Source organism: Rhinopithecus bieti, unplaced genomic scaffold (genome assembly GCF_001698545.2).
Source record: "Rhinopithecus bieti isolate Rb0 unplaced genomic scaffold, ASM169854v2 scaffold_2453, whole genome shotgun sequence".
NCBI classification, from domain to species: Eukaryota; Metazoa; Chordata; class Mammalia; order Primates; family Cercopithecidae; genus Rhinopithecus; species Rhinopithecus bieti.
In genome coordinates this window covers 6,428,407-6,451,683 of record NW_016804447.1, presented here as the reverse complement: position 1 = coordinate 6,451,683, position 23,277 = coordinate 6,428,407, and the positions used below count along the sequence as shown (strand labels likewise).

Below are 23,277 nucleotides of genomic sequence, written 5' to 3'. Positions count from 1 at the left end.
TGTGTCTTTCTGCATGCTAATGATTGATTGATGGCTGGCAGTCCCTGGCCAGCTTTAGGATGGGGGCTGGTCACCTGAAAGCCAAGGCCAGGATTAGAGCATTGGGACTTTTAGCCCTACTTCAGAACCTCTGGGGAGGGGAGGGAGTTAAAATTTAAGTTGATAGCCATAGCCTATGGCTTAATCAATCATGCCTATGCAATGAAATCTCCATAAAGAGCCCAAAAGGACAGAGTTCAGAGAGCCTTCAGACAGCTGAACACATAGAGGTTCCTGGAATGTGGTGGTCCTGAAGAAGTCAGGCAAGCTCCTTGACCTTTTCCTTATATCTTTTGTAATATCCTTTGTAATAACCGGTAACTGTGTTTCCTTGAGTTCTGTGAGCTGCCTCTGCAAACTGATCGAACCCAAAGAGGAAGTCGTGGAAACCCCAACTTAAAGCTAGTCTGTCAGAAGTTTGGAGGTCTGGACTTTCATCTACGTCTGAGGTGGCGGGTTGGGGGCAGCCAGTTTTGGGGCCCAATCCCTCAACCTGTAGGATCTGATGCTATCTCCAGATAGATGGTTGTCAGAACTGAATTGGAGGCCAACCAGCTGGTGTCCACTACAGAACAGGCAGCCTGTTCGTGGGGAGAGATCCCCCGCATTTGGTCACAGAAGTCTTCTGTCTGTGTTGATTGATGTTGTCAAGCGAGAAAAACAGGAAAAAGCACGTTGAGTGTGTTTTTTTCACACACAAAATATCACAGACAGAAATTTAAAATATATAGAAAAAAGCTTCTAAAAACTTATAGTAAAAGGAAAATCAATCATCCAAAAGAAAAATAGTCAAGGGATATTGATATAAAAGGAAATACAAATGGCATTTAACTGATGAGAACACACGGACACACGAGAGGAACAACACACACTGGGCCTCTCGGAGAGTGAAGGGTGGGAGGAGGGAAAGGGTCAGGAAAAATAACCAATGGGTACTAGGCTTTATACCTGGGTGATGAAATAATCTGTAGCAACAAACCCCCATGACACACATTTACCTATGTAACAAACCTGCACTTGTACCCCTGAACTTAAAATAAAAGTAAAAAAGAAATACAACCCCAAAAAACAAACCAAAACATGGCATTTAACTAGATGAAGATGCCCAAACTCACTCATCACAAAAAAAAAAGTACTACAGCATGATGTTGTACAGTAGTTATAATAGTGAGCTTCCTTGTCTTATTCCTAATTTTAGAGGGGATGGATGCTTCTAGTGATATTATTTTCCACTTACCAGATTGGCAAATATCCCCAGAGTGGTTCACACACTGCTGGCAAAGTTGTGGAGAAATGAGCACTTGCGTGCAGTGCTGATAGAAGTAGAAAGTAGTAAAACCTCTTTGGAGGGTACATTAATAATATCTCAAATTAACCCAGAATGTCTACTTCTAGGATATTATCCCACAGGTATTCTTGTTAGATGCACAAGATATTCACACATGCTGTTTGTAAAAATGCAAGATTGAAAAATGACCCATATCATTAGGGGCTGGTTAAATAAATTATGGCATAAATATAACTATTACACATTTGTTAAAAAAAGGAAAAGAAAGAAAAGGAGGAAACTCTTTACATTCAGATATAGAAATATTTCCAATATATTTTGTTAAATGGAAAAAAAAAACCAAACTAAGGTGCCCAGTCCTGTGAATAGTATACCATTTTCATGTAACAAGAGGAGAAACTATCAGAATATATTTTTACGTTTGTATATGCATAAGGAAATTGGAAGACTGCATGAAATATTACATAAAAGACTACATAAAATACATAAAAGACTGCATAAAATTAATACATAAAAGACTACTAGGAAATAATGCTAGTGGTTACCTGTGGGGTCATGAAGACTTCCACTGTATTCGTTTTTAGATTTTCTAATTTTTGGACAGCTTGAATGTATTACTCATTCAAAAGATTATTTTAAAAAGTACACAGCATTATATCTACCTTTTGTATTGTGCTGAAAATGGGTATTTTGCAAAATAGAAACATAGAAACAAAAAAGGACTATCCTTTGTATATGAAGACAATAATCCCAGCCCCTCGGCCTGAATAAGGAAGGTAATTTTAGACTTGTATTTATTCTCATCCAACCATTTACTCACACCTGGTTCCTCCTAAGGCCATGAGTAAAGGATTCAAAAGGACTGGCCTGTCCATCTGCTTGTGACCCCCGTACAGGGAAGGGAAGCAGGAGTGATGACCCCCCCTCATTAAATATTCTAACCCATTGCTATAACCAGCCACTGACAGATGCATTCGTCCTATCTTTTTAAGAAGCCAAAGCTTCATCTTGTGTCTTGGCCCTCACACTCAAGTACACCACTAACCAAAACTAGCTTTTAACCTTATAAGGGTGCAGCCTCTTCTGGAATTCCTCTGATGTCAAAGTCTCACTCCCAAGTTCTTGAAAACGAGGGCAGTTCCTGAAAGGCAGGTATAGCAACTGAGGATAAGAGAAAAATCATAAAACTGTTATGAGTCAGAAGAACTTTGCTAAATATACTGCAGCAATATTTTAAGCCTCCTTAGGTCCAAAGCAACCTTAATAAAAGATTCAAATGTGTTTTGAGCCAAGTGGAAATTCCAAAATTGGGGAGAAAGAATCAAATGATCTATAGGTCTTGAAATAGTAGGATATGTATTCAGAAATGAAAATTCTTTTTTTCTTTCATAAACTTGCCGTGATATAACTGTGCTGTTTGTAAATATTTACACTTCTCGATCTTCCATGTGAGCAACTGTTATTTTGCTTCCTCCCCAATCCCTTTCATTTCTTGCACTAGGTGCACATCTGTACACACACACACACACACACCAACACGTGTACGTATGGAGAAACGAATTTGATTCTGGAAAAAATCTTAAGTCAATTAATCACTCATTGACTTCAGTTTTTGCAAATTTGCAGACTGTTAAGAGAACATATTAAATACTTAGAAAATATACTTCAAAACCTGTCATGAGGACAAAGTGATCTTCCTAAGATTAATTAAAATTTGACAGTGTTTTGTAATTTTAACTATAACCCACAGGTTTGTGGCTCCCAAGTTTATTTTGTTGCTCTTACTTTCCATCTGTGACTAGTCCTGTATTTCTAGCCCTTGATAGAAATAACTAATTTGGATGTTTCTCTTTCCCCCCAAATTTACCATGTATAAGGCTAAACTTGTACATGTTACAAGGGCCTTCTTGCTGTCCCTGAAAGCACAGGCTTAGGATCTCTGCATAAAATTGTTCCCTGCCTTGAACACTCCCCGACTGACTTCTACTCCTCTTCCAGCCATCCTTCCCCAGCCTCTATCATATTAAAATGAATTCCTCTAGGAACTACACCGCTCTCTTTTCCTATAACTGTCCCTTGTCACTCCTCTCCAGCAATGCTGTGGGCTTTCTTGCTCTCCCGGAAGGCACTGGCTTAGGAGCTCTGCATAAAACTGTTTCCTGCCTTGAACACTCCTCAATTGACTTCTACCCCTCTTCCAGCCATCCTGCGCCAGTCTTTATCATATTGACCTGTTTCATTTCTTTCCAGGAACTCATCAACATCTAACATTATTTTATTTACTTCTTTATCATCTATTTCCTATAACATATAAACTTGATGAGAGCCAGGATCATGTCTGTTTTGTTCACTGCTGCAATGTCAATGCCCAGCACAGGGCTTGGCATATTAGTAGCTACTCAGAAAACATTTATTTTAAAAGTTGCTTCCTGTCCATCATTTCTGATTCTGCGTGTCACCTTGTCTTACCTTGCTTCTCTTCCTCTAACATCTTTTACCATCTCATTTCAGGCCTTATTTCTTAATTCCCAAATTGCTTCAGTAGTTATTCTTTGGGGCTCCAGTGTCTTTTCCTTCCAAGCTATTGTCAGGCAAGTGCCCAAAAGTACCACTCATCACATGTGCATAATACCGAAGAATGTATACAGGTTTCTTTTATGTCCATTGCTTTAGTCTAAATTTGCATGCATGGCTTTCAAATTTTTCCACAGGAGAAATTAAATTGTTGAGAGAAAAAGCACAAGACTGTTCATTAAAAGGCCTTGATTTTAATTAATTACTTTCTGGATGTTAGTTTTTTTTCATCCACAAATTGAGTCAGGCTGAAAATTAACAGAATAATTACCGAGACATCTGTCCAGAATTTTGCAGTTTACAGTGTGTTTTCCATTTTTTAACTAACTTGACTTTCATAAATCCCTAAAAAGAAGTTAGGTGGGTGCTATTTTCTCATTTTACAGAAAGGAAACTGAGATTTACGGAGGTTACTCAAGGTCATAGATCTGAAGTGGTTGTTGGCTCTCAGACGTAGGTTTTCCAACTTCAAATCCAGCCCTTCTTCTCAAGATTCCTCCTGGCTATTAAATTTGGATTATCTAATCTGTGTCCAGTATAATCAATTTTATTTTCATTCTCTTTCTAAATATGAACTCTGGGCACAGAAGAACTGGGATTCTACATATTTACTTGTGGTCATGTTTTTGTGCTGCCTTCCTCTCCTTCCTCCCTCTCCTCTGAGTTCTGGTTCAAACTCACTCTTGTTTTAAAGACCTGAACGACTGCCCTGCGGTAACTGCACGTATGTCTCATTCTCTGACTTCACCCAGCATATGCGGCTTGTACTTGAAATTATTGCCCGCCATCTTATAATGTCTTTTACACATTTCACACATGCTAATTTGCTTTCATCAGACAAATTATACATTAGAAAAACTTGGCCTCCTATTTCTCTACAGCATTCAGCACAGCTAAATGCTGGGAATAAGCTAGTGTTGATTGGTTTCATTAGATTTCTTAGTTGATATGACAGAATTTTTTTGACCTTAGTGAATCAGATAGATGGAAGTCATAGGTAGATAATGTTCCTTGCTTCCCTCTTTCTCTCCCTCACTCTTCCTGTTTCTTTCCTCCTCTTCTACTGGCACCTGCATTCTCTTTCTGTGTAATTTAATTACTATCATTCAGGATTAACGGTTAAATAGCTACATTTTGCTAAATTTTGGTGCTGCTATCCAGTCTTTTATTTTATTTTATTTTTTTTTTATTTTGAGATGGAGTTTTGCTCTTGTTGCCCAAGCTGGAGTGCAATGGTGCAATCTCGGCTCACTGCAACCTCCGCCTCCCAGGTTCAAGTGATTCTCCTGCCTCAGCCTCCTGAGTAGCTGGGATTACAGGCATGCACCACCACGCCCAGCTAATATTTGTATTTTTAGTAGAAACGGGGTTTCACCATGTTAGCCAGGCTGATCTCGAACTGGTGATCTGTCCACCTCGGCCTCCCAAAGTGCTGGGATTACAGACATGAGCCACCGCACCCGGCCTCCAGTCTTATCTCTGCAGAAAAGGCTGCTAAAAGTGATTTTTTTTTCTTTTCAGAATAAAATATTCACAAATGCTTAAGAATACTGGTAATCATAATACTTCCCTCCTGATTCTGTGAAGGGAAAGAGATATAAATAAATCATCCTGTCTTTTCAAGAAACAGCAAAGAAATGGTTGGAGTAGATTTACCTCCAGTGAGTTTCTACACAGCATTTGGGAAAAATCCTTAAGTCCCTAGATGCAGCAGTTAAGTCAAATTTCTAGGGGTGCTGGCAGGGCAAAGAGGATAGTAACCTACCCCAGAGGTCACTGGGCAAAAGTCTGGGTCCAGCAGTCAGGCTAAGCTTCAGCCATAAAGAGTTGAGATGGTCATGCCTATGATGGGACTGCAGGGAAATTAGGAAGGGATTCTTTGTCCAAAACTATTTCCTGCATATAGCCTTAAGTTCCACACCTGGAAGATTAGTTAGATTTATCTGTTACTACTTAAAAAATACCAATTCCTCTGAAAAGGTTAAAGAGTGCTTGGTCGGTCCCACCCTGTGTAAATACGTTTGAGAGTTTCTCTCAAAACAGCCCCATTCAGGCAGCTTGGTTTACAGTACTGGTTCTCAAACTTGGCTCCCCACTGGAATCATCGAGGGAGATTATTTTTTAAAAACTGATACCTGGGTCCACCCTCAGACATTCCGATTTCTTATGGAGAGTGCCCTGGGCATCAGGACTTTTTTTAAAAAAAACCCACGTGATTCTAATATGCAGCTAAGTCTAAGAATCACGATTTTATAGGGAAGAAAATTGCTCTGGAATGAAATAGGCCTAGTTTTAATCCCAGAGTGATGCTTGCCAGCAGTGTGGCTTTGGACCAATTTGTTTGTTATTTAACCTCTCCAAGCACTTATTTCCCTTACTATAAAAGGAGAACAAGAATATTATCCATTCAGAGTTGTTATGAAAGGTAACATGATGACGCATATAAAATGTCGGGCAATAATTATGTACTCAAATCTTTCTTTTTTCTCTACCTAGGAATGTGGGTTTTCATGAGCGGAGAAGTGTTTGGCAGCATAGAGATCTCTGGATAATCTGGAGAGAGGAGAAACCTGTGTGGGGCACCAAAAGCCTGGGAATTAAAGGCAGAACACTGGGAGACTCATCTCTCTCTCTCCCTCTCTCTCCCTCTCTCTCTCTCTCTCTCTCTCTCTCTCTCTCTCTCTCTCTCTCTCTCTCTGTGTGTGTGTGTGTGTGTGTGACGATGAGGTGGCAAATTGCCAAGAGTTGTAAGAGTGGCAAAACAATGTGGATCATACAGATCCAAAGATAAATTTGGTTCCTACTCTCTCTTAGCTAGGGTTTTCCATGTCCTAAATTGTCCTTTGTATCTTTATTTAAGAAAGAATTAAAACTGCACAGTTCAAGGAGTATCCAGACTCCCAAATCCACAACTACTGAGTAGCCTGCCTTCCTCATTCTAGGTCCATCTGAAATCTCCTGGTTTTCCCAGTATACTGACCTGATCTTCAGAAATAGGAACTGTGTGCACTGGGATGGGCTGCCAGAGTAGGTTAGGATTCCAGATGCTGACACCCTCTGGGGGAAACAGGGCTGCCAGGTTTGTCATAGCACTCATCAAAGTACGGTCAACGTCTGTGCTTCGAATATAAACCTAGAGTAGGAAAATCAAAGCAGAAGCGAACGTAAAGGGAACATGAGGTTTTCTTCTGCAGAGCTGCCAAGGTATTAGAGAAAGGACAGGACACGTACAGTGAAATATTACAGGCATTGTGCTAACATCAGAATCTTAATACTTGTTAAGGAATGAGCAATATTATGATCATGGTACAAAGCAACGTTGTTTGTCAATAGTTGAATTGACAAATGAGTTCAATTAAGCAGTGGCTACTTGTCAAGCCAAAGTATTTATTCAGGTTCATAAAATCTTGAAATTACTCACATTCCAAAATTTCTAGGAACAAAAAGTTGCATAAAGAGGAATATGTTTGTAAACAAGATCTCTGACTTGTGTAAGTCCCTTGGGAAACAGGCAAAGCACTTTTATATATGCAGAATTATTTTAATTATTTCAAAGATCAAAGTTCCCCCCTCTTGGCTCCCCAACTTGCCTGTTCATGTTTATAGGACTCATTCAAGAATGTTCTGTATCTCTTTCTCATATACTCTCCAAGTTCATAATGCTGCTCCATGCCCAGCTATGGGAAAAAAATAAAAGCAAAAATTAATGGAAGTAAGTTCTATGAATCACACTATCATGAACATTTGTTGATTTTTTTTTCATTTTATGTGTAGAATGAACAATGATATGGTTTAATAGTTCCACAATAATGACACATATTTAAATGAAAACAAAAGAGCTGTAATCTTTACAGTTCCCTGACTCCCTGAGAAAACTCACTTATCTTCATTAGCACTTAACATAGAGAACTTGCACACAGTAAGTGCTTAGTTGATAGTTGGGTGATTGATCTGATTTAAGTAAGTTCATCTCTGGTGTAGTGGGATCCTTGTTGGTAGAGCATTCAAAGAGACCCACTTGGTGGGGATTTCGTGGAAGAAGTTCAACCATCTGATGAGATTAGACTTGATGAATCTGAAAGTCTCTTTCAGCCTCTGTGTGCAATGGTTTACTATCTGCCCAGTTTATTAATTCCTGGTTTATAACAAAATTAGAACTTGTTACTCTAAGTGTGGTCTGTATTGGCTTCACTTGAGAGCATTATAGAAATCAAATTCTTGGGCCCCACCCTTGACCGACTGAACCAGAACCTTTGGGGGTGGAGCTCAAGAATCTTTTGTAACAAGCTTCTGATGGACAGTAATCCATGATTATGAGATGCACTGCATTAGCTCAGTGGTCCACAACCATTACTGTGCATCAGAAACAAAATTATCCAGCAGTGCATGTTGAAACGCAGATTCCTCAGCATCTCTATCAGATATTCTTGTTCATTAGGTCCTGAGGGGGGCCCTGACATCTGCATTTTTACAAGTATCCCAAGTGATTCAGATGCAGATAGTAGAGCACCATGCTTTGGAAATGCAGCATTCGAGTTTGTCTTTAATCCAGAGCCTTACTAGAGCTTTGGGAGCCAGAGAGGAGGTTGTCACTGTGGCTGCTGCTTGGTCCCACTTGTCATTTGCTTGTCACTCTTGTCATTTGCTTGACCACCACTACCCATCTAGGATGGGAATTAGGTGGGAAAGGAATAATATACCATACTATACCAATATATACAATATATTGGTATATATTATTATACCAATAATATACCATACTCACCATGACCTGAGTAGTGGAGAAGCAGGGACTTTAGGTCTAATTGTGTTCTTACAGCTGACTTTTTAAATACTCATCTGTATAAAGCAGTGATTTTCACACCTTAGCACACACAGAATCACCTGGAGGACTCAATAAAACACAGATTTCTGGGCTTTAATTCCAAAGTTTATGGTTCACTGGGTGTGGGGTGAAGCCAGAGAATTTACATTACTGAGAAGTTCCCACATGATGGTGATGCTGCTGGTCCAGGGACCACACTTTAAAAACCACTAATCTAGACAGCCATCATCTTATGATTATGCAGATTAAAAGTACCTAGACAAAGCCGATTAAAAGTACCTAGACACTGATCTAGACAGTCATTATCTTATGATTATGCAGAATAAAAGTACCTAGACAAGGCTGGGTGTGATGGCTCACGCCTGAAATTCTAGCACTTTGGGAGGCCAAGGTGGGTGAATTGCCTGAGCTCAGGTGTTAGAGACCAGCCTGGGCAACATGGCGAAATGCCATCTTTACTAAAAATACAAAACATTAGCCAGGCATGGTGGTGCTCTCCTGTAGTTCCAGCTACTTGGGAGGCTGAGGCGTAAGAATTGCTTGAATCCGGGAGGCAGAGCCTGCAGTGAGCTGAGATTGAGCCACTGCACTCCATCCTGCGGGGACAGAGTGAGACTCCATCTCAAAAAAAAAGGGTACCTAGACAACGGTAGGAATCTGAGTCCCAGAACCTTGTCACTTCAAACGTGGTCCATGTACCTGTGCCATCGTCCTTGGGAGTACGTTAGACATGCAAAATCGCAGGTCCCACATCAGACCTGCTGAATTAGAATCTGAGTTTTGACAAGATTCCCAAGTGATTCATTTGCAATGGAAGCTTGAGAAATACTCCCCTAATAGAATCTGATGGGTAATCAAGGTTCTTCAGAAGAAGAACTCAAATCCTGCAGCCTAGAAGAATCTTTTGGTCTTAATGGGAAAACATAGCAACATAACAGGAGTCCCTACAGAGCCATAGGTATTAAGAAGCAAATCTGAATTTTTGTAGCCCCTCTTCCATTCAAAGGGACAGAAGATATGTAGGCTATGGTGAAAAGAGCTCTGACTTGGGAGACAGAAGATGCTGGTCTCAAATAGCCTGTCTGAGTTTTCTCCTGTATGAAATATAGTCAGGGCAGTAATTCTCAGCCTTGGCTACACATTAGAGTGAACTGACCACCAAGGAGTTTCTAAAAATCCCAATGCCCAGGACGCATACTAGACCAATTAAATAAGAACCTCCCAGGCAGACATCAATATGTTTTTTAAACCTCTCCAGATAATCCCAATGTTGTGGCAGGATTAAGACCCATTAGTTTTGGAGACATTCTACTCTAAATATTCTGTAACGTTTTCTTAATTAATATATTTAAACAGGTTAGGAGAGAAGCAGTTCACCTGGCCTTGTAGCTCCAAACAGAAGAGTTATCCAATCTTACGAGCAAAGGGAAAAGGGCTTTGGAACAGTGACTAAAGATGGCTTTGCTCCCCAGTTCACCTTCTCCTTAGATGTTTTTCAGAAAGTAGGGCTCCCTGTGTTTAACTGACCAGTTATAAGGAAGGTCGAATCCCAATATATCCAGCTGACAAGAAATCACATTCTGATATCAGGACTTTGGGAAATCATGTTTCCCAATGCCGTTGATTCAGCTTATTGATTACAAGACTATTTTTCACTTTCTCATGGGAAGCCTAAGAAATTCAAAGCCTGGATTATAATTACCACTTTGCTCTCTTCAGCATTTCTAAGCTCATATAGTCTTTGTTCCTGTACATCTCTTACATTTAAATAAAGCCAGAAGGGTAAAAAATATTCAAAACAGACAATGTCTACTATACATTTGCCCCTTGAGACTCATCAAAGAACTTTTTTTTTTTTTTTTTGTTTTTTTTTTTTGGAGATGGAGTTTACTCTTATTGCCCCAGGCTGGAGTGCAATGCGTGCAATCTCAGCCTCACTGCAAACCTCCGCCTCTCCAGGTTCAAGCGATTCTCCTGGCCCTCAGCCTTCTGAGTAGCTGGGATACAGGCTGCCCAGCCACCATGCCTGGCTATTTTTTGCTATTTTGGTGGAGAGAGGGATTTCACATGTTGGCCAGGCTGCCGTCTCGATACTCCTGATCTCAGGTGATCCGCCTGCCTCGGGTCTTCCAACAGTGTGGGATCTCATCAAAGATTCTTGTAGCTAAAAGTCCAACCAACACTGGGTGAGTTGGCAAATCTTGTGGCCATGAGGATTCCTTATGGGTCAGTGGAAAGGTGCTCAATGGAACTTCGGTCCTCCATGCCGAAACACCTGGCAAAATAGATGCCCTGAGAGTGAATGCTTATAAACGTTCACTTGCGGTGTTATTGCTTCTGCTCATTATAATAGCATTTTTTTTTCCTCCCAAATCATTGGGGTTTTCGACTTTGGCTTTCCCATTTGTAATCACCTAATGAGCTTTTAAAAGATTTCTGAGGACTGGCTTTCAACCTTAGTGATTTTTATTTAATTCGTCTGGGATGTGGCCAGCGACTCAGGATTTTAAAATCTTCCCTGGGCTAAATCTCTAGTTAAGAATCACCATTCTAAGCCTCACTCTTTTCACTGTGGTTCATGGTAATGTAAAGAATCAGATGATCAGCCATTAGAAGGCAGGTGCACACATAGTTTGGTATAATTCTCTCTCTCTGTTTGCTTATCTTTTAAGATAGCTGATCAGAAAGTAACACAATGCTTACAAGAGTACTTTACTGCAGTACAAACTCTGATGAGAAGTTATTCTTCTTATTTTTATGATTACTAGTAAATTGTGGTTATATTATTTTTTTTTTTTTTTTGAGACTGGAGTCTTGCTCTGTGCCTCAGCTGGTATGTGCAGTGTACGTTAATCTCCATGTCAGCTATTCTCCCGGGCCTCAGCTGGTCCTGTGAGCTTGGTGTACTACAGTGCCGCTGCCACCTCATGCCCAGCTTTTAATTTTGTATTTTTTGGTTTAGCAAGACGGAGTTTCACCATGTTGGCCAGGGCCTGGGCTCTCAAAACTTCCTGACTTCAGCGTGATCCACTCACCTTGGCTTCAAGCTGCTAGCGATTACAGCATGAGCCACCCACTCAGCCAGTGTAACTTTTTTTTTTTTTTTTTTTTTTTTTTTTTTTTTGAGGACTGAGTCTCGCTCTGTCGCCCAGGCTGGAGTGCAGTGGCGCCATCTCGGCTTACTGCAGTTTCCACTTCCGAGTTCAAGCGATTCTCCTGCCTCAGCCTCTGGAGAAGCTGGGATTACAGGCGTACGCCACCACGCCCAGCTAATTTTTGTATTTTTAGTAGAGACGGGGTTTCACCATGTTGGCCAGGCTGGTCTTGAATTCCTGACCTAGTGATCTGCCCGCCTTGGCCTCCCAAAGTGCTGGGATTACAGGCATGAGCCACCATACTTGGCAACATTTTATATATAATAAAATAATAGATTTTAATACCACATATAACTTGTGACCATTTTGAGCCAATGATTTGTTCATTTTTCGGAGATGAGGAGTAAAAGATTGCAGCGGGGAGGTTAGGAAAGCTAATTCTCAATATTTTAATAACATACTTCTGTATTTGTACCCATGCCATGCTATTGTGATTGCACATTTCTCTTTGGGAAGAATAGTCTGGACTTTTGAAATATTGGTGCTTTGGTTCTAATATGCTTTCTCAGTAGAATATCAAACCAAACACAAAGCTAGCTTATGAGCAAAAGATAGGGAAAGAAAACACTGAAGAACTACAAGATGAAGTCTACACTGATATCAGCAAATATTTTTAATATAGAGACAGCTGCATAACACCTTGATTTATCTGAGATTACCTGTACCTGTACTTATACTACCTGGCTAAAATGTTCCATTGGAAAGTAAGCCAAGAACCTGCTCTTTTGAAAATCTGTAAAACAGAATTCAACAGACATTAAATAAGAAAACAGTCTCAGACTTTAGTCATTTTTGAGAAGGAATTCCAAGAAAGTGGGAGATGCTTGGTTTGTGTCTCTAATATCTGAAGAAAACAGATCTTTTGGCCCCTTAAATCAGTAAGAAATTAAAACTTCAGTAGAACAGTCTACAGAAACAGGGGCAATGATGCAATAAATGTGAAGCAATCATTTTGGTCAGGTGAGAAATTACTTTCATGAATGATCCCCTGAAGGCAGGAAGGACAGCTGCATATTTTTTGTGAGCACCTGCAGTTACTAGTCTCAGGGGTGACTTGATCATGATCAGAAATGATTATGGTTAATCATTGATGCCTCTTTCCACAATTGAAGTACATTTTAGAGTTTTCATATCCCAGGTAAATGTGTCTTTGAATAACTAAAGTTGTTACATGGTTTCAATACATTACAAACCCCACACTGTTTTAGTTTCTAGGGCTTCTCAATCTCAGCATTATTGACATTTTAGCCTAGATAATTCTTTGTTGTGGGAGTTGTCCTGTGCATTGTAGACTGTCTAGCAGCATCCCTAGCCTTTACCCACCAGATACCAGTAACATTCCCCAGCTGTGACAATTGAAAAGGTCATATTTTCTGCCATAGGACCAGAAAATCACCCCAAGTTGAGAGCCACTGAGTGAGCCAAAGAGAAGTCAGATGAGAGACATTGTAATAAAATAATTTACAATGCTTCCCACCAACCTATAACCACAACGGTAACTCCTCAACATTTTTTGAACACTCACTTGGTCCTGGAAACTGTGCTAAGTGCTTCTTACAGATTTAATCTTCTCATCGGTTCCACAAAGCAGTTACTATTATTATTTCCATTTCACAAATGAGGAAGTTTAGCTTAGTTAAGTGACCTGTCTAAACTCACACAACATATAAGAAGTAGTAGGGTTGATATTCAAACACAAGCTGTGCCTCCAACACCAGCATACTCAACCACCTGTGAGAGGTTCATTTCTGTATGATCACACTCCTCAGAGTCCCACCAGCTAAATCTGAATGGTCTGGGATCTAACACTTCTTTATTAACTCTACTCAATATACTCTTTTCCTCTAGGATTGGAAGGGGTGTGTGTGTGAGTGTGTGTGTGTGTGTGTGTGTGTGTATGGGTGTGTGTGTGTGTATGTGTGTGTATGTGTTTTGTATCAGAAGAAACCAAAACTTTGATACGGAAACTACCCTGAAGGCGCTGTGAACTACATATATTATTGAAAGAATAGAACTGAGGTTATGCAACTAAATGACAGAATGGCCTGAGAGAGAAAAACAAGTGTGGTCACCACAGCAGAGTGTTTTAAAGAGCAGAGAACTGGAACATAATCCTGAGACTTGGGCAAGCTCTCTCACTCTGTCCCATAGTTCAGAAATAATTGTACTCCCCTACATTTCAGTGGGTTTTAAATGTTTCCAAGGTAGTTGCTCAAACATGCTGTGAACTCTTTGGACGGGATGTCCTAGAGAAACACTTAATAAACCATTCTCTACCTCCAGGGCTGGAAATCAAAATGTGTGCACACACCCTTCCCCTAGCCAAATGTGAAGCTGGTATTCCTTGAGCTTTTGCAGTTTCAAAATTCAGCTGGAGTTCTTGGACTATGCGAAGACATTCTTTTAAATCTGTGGTAGAGCAATCTTCTTAACTGCTGCTCTACCAATTATTACCTCTGTTCTCAGTCCAGCAATCATACTCTATGAAATCCTTTAAAAACCTAAAAATACTTTACTAGCAATTAGGACTATTTGCAGTAGTACTGGTAATTGTAATAGAAAGACATCCAAGATAATAACAATTCCTGGCCGGGCACAGTGGCTCACGCCTGTAATCCCAGCACTTTGGGAGGCCGAGGCAGGTGAATCATGAGGTCAGGAGATCAAGACCAGCCTGGCCAACATGGTGAAACCCCGTCTCTACTAAAATACAAAATTAGCTGGGCGTGGTGGTGTGTGCCTGTAGTCCCAGCTACTCAGGAGGCTGAGGCAGGAGAATCACTTGAACCCGAGAGGCAGAGGTTGCAGTAAGCCGAGATGGCGCCACTGCACTCAAGCCTGGCAACAGAGTGAGACTCTGTCTCAAAAAAAAAAAAAAATAAATAAATAAAATAAAATAAAATAAAACTAACAAAACAATAATTCCTTACGTTTGCACAACCCTCCATGGTTTGTAGAATTTTCCCCTGCTACCTCTTTTAAGTATTGCATCCCCCTGTGAGGACAGGTTGGCACTACTGCTGCACTGAGCAAGTAAGAAAACTATATGATCACAGAGATCGTGTAGCTGTCCAGATCTCCTAATTCTCGTGATAGTTGACCCACTGTTTTCCCACCACACCACAATCACTTCACCCTTTTAAATCATAGATAACTGTTTTTAAAAGGACTTTTGGTTTGGTGCCCCCATGAATGACCCTGCTCCGTTGATTCTGCTAAACAAATCTGGCACGTGGCTTAGGGTGTGGAGAACCTGGTGAGTACAGTCGAGGCTATATCCAGTCCCTCTCTCCCTGCAGCAGTCACATGTTCTTTTATAAGATGTCAATCAGAAGTCACTTAATTGCTTAGAACCCTCTAATGTCCTTTCATTGTATTAAACATTCTCTTGTGGAAAATGTAAAGATATACAAAAGTGGAGTTTTGTTTGTTTGTTTGTTTTTGAGATGGAGTCTCCCTGTTGTTGCCCAGGCTGGAGTGCAGGCTGGCATGATCTCGACTCACTGCAACCTCTGCCTCCCAGGTTCACGTGATTCTCCTGCCTCACCCTCCCAAGCAGCTGGCATTACAGGCACCTGCCACCACGCCCGGCTAATTTTTGTATTTTTAGTAGAGACAGCGTTTCGCCATGTTGGCCAGGCTGGTCTCAAACTCCTAACCTCAGGGGATCCACTTGCCTCGGCCTCCCAGAGTACTGGGATTACAGGCTTGAGCCATTGCGCCCGGCCTAAAAGTAGAGATTTTTATTTATCATGAAGCCACCACTGGCTCTAACAATTATCAACTTGTATGTGGCTAGTCTTGTTTCTTTTATATCCTCATCACTCTTAGACATTATATCATGTTCTATTGCTCTTTGCATAAATTAAAAGTCCTTACAAGGGCTCACAAGATCTTACCTGATCTGGCCCCTACCCACCTTGATATTCTCACCTTGATGTCCTCAGCTTACCCACATGGGCCCTCCTGCTATTACATCCAATCTATTAAATTTGCTCAAGCTTCAGTGCCTTTGCTCTTGATATCCTATCTGCTTTGAATGTCTCAAGTCTGCTTCTTCTCTCAGCATACATACCACTCACCAATTTGAGGTCTGTCCTGAAAATTTGATCTTTACAGAGAGACATCCCTTGACCATCATTATAATTCTTGCTCAATCTCTATCTTATCTCACTGTTTTATTTCAAATAAATATTCCTGATATTTTCTTATTTTTTATTTTACTAAAATTAAAAAAAATCTGGCTTCCTCCCTCTCCCAGTAAACTCCTTGAAAGCAGAATCCTTGCTGTCACAAGCACTGCTATAACCCCAAAACAGTGTCTGGAACATAGTAACATGAAAAAAGGGCCTATTTTGATGAATAGGTGAATCTTGCATTGGGTCTCGTTCTTCCAGGTACATTATGGATTTGTTTCCAGTACATTATGGATTTGTTTCCAGTCTTCTCATTTCATGAGGGTTTTAGATTGTCATCCTTATTTATCAGCAAGGTATGCTATGTGTGCTTTTTTCCCCTCTTTCTTTCATCTTCTTGTCTTTCCCCTCTGTCTTAGCCCATTTTCTGTTGCTCTAACAGAATACCTGAGACCGGGAAATTTATAAACGAAAGAGGTTTATTTTGCTCACAATTCTAGAGGTTGGGAAGTCCAAGATCAGGTAGCAGCATCTGGTTAGCTTCTGGTGAGGGCCTTGTGCTGTGTCATAACATGGCAGAAGGCATGACAGGACAAGAAGGGACACATTGAGAGCCAAACTGGTTTTTATAATAGACTCACTGACATGATAACTCACCCACTTATGTGATAACCTATTGATCCATTAATCTGTTAATCCATTAATCCATCAGGAGAGTAGAGCCCTCATGGCCCTATCACCTCTTAAAGGCCCCACCTCTTAATGCTGTTACATTGGGATTAAGTTTCAACATGAGTTTTGGAGGGGACAAACATTCAAATTGTAGCAGTCTCTATTAATTTGTGCCTTTGTTTCTAGAACAGTGAGTCTGCTTCTGGACTGGATTGAAGTCTCATAAACTATCATGTTCCCCTTTCAGGTTTGGAATTCGAGACACATCATAAAACTTTGGGATGATTCTGGAAGTCCTAAAAGGAACCTTATCTCCTGACATTAAATTCTTCTTCTTATTTTATTAGGGTATACTCCAAGTTGTGAAAATCTCTTGATGAGCAAAGATAACTATAAGTAAAAGCCTATTTTATTTTCTTCTTTTAGGACCTAAGAAATAAATCCATTGGTAAAGAAAATTAAAATAAAATCGTTTGGGCAGAAATAATTGAGTAATGTAAATGAGTGTCATTTCAGAGGTTAGAAGGAAAGCTGGCTGACCATGAAAGGAATCAGCATGAGAATATGTTCTGGGCTCCCTGTGAAGAAAACAGGACAAGACTAATAAGACTTTGATCCAGAGACCGGGACGAACACAGAGGCCTGCAAAAAAGGGCAGCTGTAAAAACTGTGCATTATGTTGTGTAGAAGATGTATGATATATCAGAAAAGGTCTGGGTTTTCACTTGGTTAGACCTGGGTTCAAACTCCTGCTTTGTCAAGGTCCTGCTGGGTGACCTTGGGAAATGATTTAACTTCACATTCTGCATGCCTCAATTTCCCTTTGTGTAAAACACAAAAAGCATTATTTCTCATCCAGGAGCATCATGAAAATTAAATATGTAATATATGTAAAGCCATCAGTGTAATACCGAGCACACAGGATGCATTTGATATATGGGATTTATTATCATATTTGTTATAATTATTTTTGTTGTTATTATATTATTCAGACATTTTGCTTAGCTACCACATATATTTCCTTTCCTGCTGGCAATAATTTGCAGCATATAGAGCAAATGAGCACTGCCTATTGAGCAATGGGAAACAGCACTCTCCTTCAAGACATACCTCTGTTAGTTTCTAATCATCTCTCCCTATTTTTATTTCCTTGGCTGAGAGGAATAATTAATTATTCCTTTAGATTTAGGACACTTAGAAGCACCCACAGGAATAACCTGGTTGGCTGAAATGTCTTGGTCAAAAGAACCCTGAAAATTTGTGAAATTCATTGGCATAAAACTGGGGAGAAGCTCATGTAAGCAAACTGAACTGAGCTGGCTCAGTACCAACTCTCAGCGCATGGTGCTGTTCCTGGAAAAGGTCTTTGAAAAACCTGTGTTCTCCAGACAGCTTGGCTGTTCCTTGGCTGTAGTGATTAGGAGCCATACAGCAAGGGAGAGAGATTGTATGTAAGGCTGTTTGTGAACTGAGGCAGGAGACCTGATTTTTGCTTTTCAGTGGAGAGTTTTTTCTGATCCTTATTATTATTATTATTATTATTATTTCCTTTTTTTGCAGAGATGAGGTCTTACTATGTTAACCAGGCTGGTCTTGAACTCCAGGCCTCAAGCAATCCTCCTGTTTCAGTTTTCCAAAGTGCTGGGGATTACAGGTGTGAGATGCTGCACCCAGCCTCTGGTACATCTTTTTATAAGCCAACCCAAGAGACAGGGTTTTTCCCTGTTGTCCAGGCTGGAGTGCAATGGCGTGATCCTAGCTCAATATGGCCTCACACTCCCGTGCTCAAGTGATCCTCTAGCCTCACCTTCCCTAGTAGCTAGGCGGTCCTTCATGTCCATAATGTGGAAGTTACCATTCCAGTGTATAGATTATGTGCTTAGAATTTGGAGGCTATTTCCATCAAGAATATCATATTATGCCAGGCGCAGTTGCTCACGCCTGTAATCCCAGCCCTTTGGGAGGCCGAGGTGGGTGGATCACCTGAGGTCAAGAGTTCAAGACCAGCCTAGCCAACATGGTGAAACCGTATCTTTACTAAAAATACAAAAAGTAGCCAGGCATGGTGGCGCACGCCTGTAACCCCAGCTACTTAGAAGATTGAGACTGGAGAATCACTTGAACCCGGGAGGTGGAGGCTGCAGTGAGCTGAGATCATGCCACTGCACTCCAGCTGGGTGACAGAGGGAGACTGTCTCAGAAAAAAAAAAAAAAAAAGAAAAGAAAACAGAAAAACCAAGAATATTATATTACTTGATTAAGAATTCTGCATGAAGAAAGTCAACCATGAAGAATGAGAAGAGTGTATACCTTGTAACTCATCATCCCTTTCTTTGTAAAACACCAGTGAAATGAGATGGAATTTCTCTGTTTTGGATCAGCTGAACTTGTGGGTTTTCTCTGGGTTAGGGAAGAGAGGTTGCTTTAAAATGACATTTTTCTATTTCTGGATGAAATAATATGATGCATGAAATAACTTTAAAAACTAAAGTGGGTGTGTGTGGGAAATGAGTGGGTATGTAGATGAAATAAGATTGCATGGGTGATGGTTTTTGAACCTGGTTGATGTGTACATCCAGATTCACCATACTTACTATTCTTTCCATATAAAGTTAAAAATGTCAGTTCTCTCAGTGTTTTCTACAGGACATTGGGGAAAAAAAGAGGGAGGTGAATGCCGTAATCAAAATTTCAAAAACACAGTTTGGAAAACGCCAGGTCTTTTCCTTGAAAGCCACAGTGCGTATTCGCATGTTAAAGACTGAGGATTATTGCATTAAAGAGACCTTTTAAACACAGTTTAACCCAGTTCTAGTCCCAAAGCTAACTTGACTATTGAAACTGATTTTTTCCCCATCCACACCTGTTAACAACTTGTGAAACTAGCATTTCATGGGACACAGGCACTTCAGTTAGTCTGAGAACAAGAACCAAGGACAGTTTCCTCCTCTTTCTGCCAAGAACAGCTTTTCAGAATTGAGGAAGATTTATTTTTCTGGGATCACAGAGGAAAAGCAAGGGAACCACCTGCTGATTCAGTCAGGCTAATCCAGCAAACCTTACAGGGGGATCTCAGACTAGCTCCATGAGTATACTTGACAGAAAGAAAATTTACTACTTATCAGCCCACGTTCACTATCTCAAATAAAAAAATGTAGGAAGAGAAAGAAAACGAGAGAGGAAAGACAAGAAGCAGCTTAGAGGCAGAGAAAGAGTGAAACAGAAGGAAGAAAAGATACAGAAACAAAAAATCAGACTCTTAGGTAACATGATGAATCCCCTTCACTTTGCAAACCCTCTTTCCATCTATTTTCAAACAATGTCAACAGTATATTTTCTTTTCCTGACATTATGCATCAGCCACCCCCCACCTTTTTTCATAACTGGTCACATGTACCAGTGATTTTAATCGTCAACTAAATCTGTATATCAGAAAGTCATCCTAAAATTCCAAATTTAGATTCACTTTTATGCTTCAAGGCTGTTTACAAATATTTGTTCTAATATCCTGATAAACAAAGGTGAAAGGACTATTTAATTCAGAAAGTGACTGTTTTTTGGCTTGCAAACAAATAATCATTAAATTGAATGAAGCCAGCTCTTGGTACATAAACAGCGCCAGCTGTGGCTTCTTCTGTACTGGTGTGGCTGTCAAAAGGAATCTGAATTCAAGGCAGTTGTAAAGTAAGTAAATAAATAACATCAGCAAAAGCAAATAAAAAGCAACCCCTAAAAAACCAGCGACCAAAGAAATCCACCTTTTTGTTAAGACATGTTAGGGCTTCATTAAGAGGAACTTGCAAAACTTGATGATTCACTTTCTGAGTTTGAACAGAGCCTGGTCTCTGGAAAACAATCCAAGGGTAAGATGAAACCTGACGTTTGCCTTATCAGACTCTGCTGGGAACACAGTTTTAAGGAAAAAGCAATGAGAAAAGTCTACTTACCAAAGTCACAAACTTCAACTCCTTGGCTAGTACACCTCGGTCTAGCCAGGAAAAAAGTAGAAACAAGAAGCCAAGGCTAAGGCTCGCTGCCCTGGCCACGAGGAGGGGTGCGGCTCTCATGTTGAGGAGAACTGTTTCTGGCAGGAGTTAGGAGGAACTGCTACCACTTCAAAAGCCTGTAGAGGGGAAGCTATTTAATTAAGGGATTGAAAGGGAAGGAGGAGCCACACTCATAAATAGTAAAGTTTCCAGGAAGCGTAGGGCAGGTTTGGTATGTAAATAATGGCATATAATTTTTGAGCTGAGAGAGATCACAGTTTCCTCATTTAAGTTAGGACACCAAGGTCAAGAGTGGGGAAAGCTGTTGATCAAGGTCACAGAGCATGTTAGTACACATTTCTATTCTTGTTTTCAGTTTACTTTTATCTTATTATTTTTTTCTGGACGGAGTTTCGCTCTGTCACCCAGGCTGGAGTGCAGTGGGATGATCTTGGCTCACTGCAAACCCCGCGTCCTGAGTTCAAGCAATTCTCCTGCCTCAGCCTCCTGAGTAGCTGGGATTACAGGCATGCGCCACCACACCCAGCTAATGTTTGTATTTTTAGTAGAGATGGGGTTTCACCATGTTAGTTAGGCTGGTCTCGAACTCCTGACCTCGTGATCCACCTGCCTCAGCCTCCCAAAGTGCTGAGATTACAGGCATGAGCCACTGTGCCCTGCCAGTTTACTTTTATCTTTTCTTTAGATAGGTTATGATACAGCGTTGGCTTTGTGGCTGTCATTGGGAAAGGGATCTACCCCGACTTTAGAAACCTTAGACCAGTGATTCTTAATCAGTTGGGAGTCCAAAGTTGTAGGACTGAAATCTGGAAGGAAATACAGGTATTGACATATTTAAGGCCTATTTCCATGCCAAACATGGCTACTTTTCAAAACTCTCATGTAGCCTATAGAGGTATTTTTAAATTGAAGAAGAAAAGTAAGAGCAAGTTTATTTTGAAAAATTTTAGGCTGGGCATGGTGGCTCACGTCTGTAATCCCAGCACTTTGGGAGGCCGAGGTGGGCAGATCACTTGAGGTCAGGAGTTCAAGACCAGCCTGGCCAGCATGGTGAAACCCCATCTCTACTAAAAATACAAAAAAAAATTAGCCGGGCATGGTGGCACATGCCTGTAGTTCCAGCTACCTGGGAGACTGAGGCAGGAGAATCACTTGAACCCAGGAGGTGAAGGTTGCAGTAAGCTGAGATTGTGCCACTGCACTCCAGCCTAGGCTACAGAGCAAGACTCCATCTCAAAACGAAAACAACAACAACAACAACAAAGAAAAATTTTAGTCACACCTTAAGACAAATTGGACATTACCCGTGGTATCTCAAAATTAGGATTGGAGGTCCCTTTCCAAACCTGACAGTTTTTTTAAGAAAACAAAAAGCCCAAACCTATAATTCTATATTATTAGTCATCAACTTTGGCCATAAGCCTTACATTTTGAGTGAGTTACATCCTTGCCTCTCCAGCTGTGATCTCACTGGGGACACTGCAAAATGCAATCCAGACTGATGGAATTTTGCTTTCCATTTTCCCCAACCTGTCAGTTCCATCATAGGCTAAAACAATACAAACTTGAGGTGCACATTGAGATTTTGCAAGATTTGGGGGCAGAGCTGCCTGTCATGACATTTGTATCCTAATGGTAGAGGGAGAACAACGGTTTACTCACAACCCATTTCCTGGTACATTGCGCTTACCTGTGGCAGGAGGAGTGTGTTCTTATGTGATCATAGGATGCCCTGGAATGTGGTATGTGGGAGAGCTGTTGCTTCTTCTGGTAGTAGGTAACATGTGCAAATAGGCTGGGCACGGTGGTTCACGCCTGTAATCCTAGCACTTTGGGAAGCTGAGGTGGGCAGATCACTTGAGGTTAGGAGTTTGAGACCAGCCTAGCCAACATGGTGAAACCCCGAATCTACTAAAAATACAAAAATTAGCCAGGCTTGGTGGTGGCACCTGTGATCCCAGCTACCTGGGAGGCTGGGGCAAGAGAATCACTTGAACTCGGGAGGCTGAGGTTGCAGTGAGCTGAGATCACACCACTGCACTCCAGCCTGGGCAATAGAGTGAGACTCTGTCTCAAAAAAAAAAAAAAAAAAAAAAAAGTGCAAATAATAAATGCATGTGTGATTAGGATTAGACATTCAAGGGAATTTGCAGCCTTCTCTTTGCCATCTCATTCTCCACCTGCCAGTCCACACTGTCCATTTTAATGGGTAAGATTTTGAGGAAATGGGTGCGAGAAAAAGGAAATAAAAATTGGAAGATTTTCCAGTCCAGGGCATACATGAAGTTGATACATTAATCCCTGCTGTGTGCACCAGGCAATCTGAGAAAGGAAGCTCCAGCACCTACGTACCATTCACAGGCAAAGTTCTGAACCACATTTCTTCAATTGTGCCAGATGTCTGATTCTGTTGAATGCCTTATTTTCTCAGCTATCTGCCTGGGTCCTTGTTCTGTCTCCTTCCTTGTCTCACCCTTGGACTGGTGCTTGGAAGTATTTCAGCAATAGCCTTAGACCTTCCTGATAATGGCTGATTCTCTAATCTACCTATACCACGTTACACTGGTTGGATAAACCCTCT

General features: G+C 40.8%; 1 protein-coding gene across 1 annotated transcript in view; it reads right to left on the bottom strand.

Moving 5' to 3' along the window:
- ACP3 (acid phosphatase 3) overlaps window positions 1-20,793 on the bottom strand; it is a 38,435-nt gene extending 17,642 nt beyond the window's left edge. The window contains 6 exon segments of the mRNA XM_017868401.1: window positions 2,390-2,488; window positions 6,882-7,034; window positions 7,492-7,578; window positions 10,910-10,984; window positions 10,987-11,001; window positions 20,637-20,793. Coding sequence (XP_017723890.1) covers window positions 2,390-2,488; window positions 6,882-7,034; window positions 7,492-7,578; window positions 10,910-10,984; window positions 10,987-11,001; window positions 20,637-20,756 — 549 coding nt within the window. The 5' untranslated portion in view covers window positions 20,757-20,793.
- Between the last annotated feature and the right edge of the window lie 2,484 nt (window positions 20,794-23,277).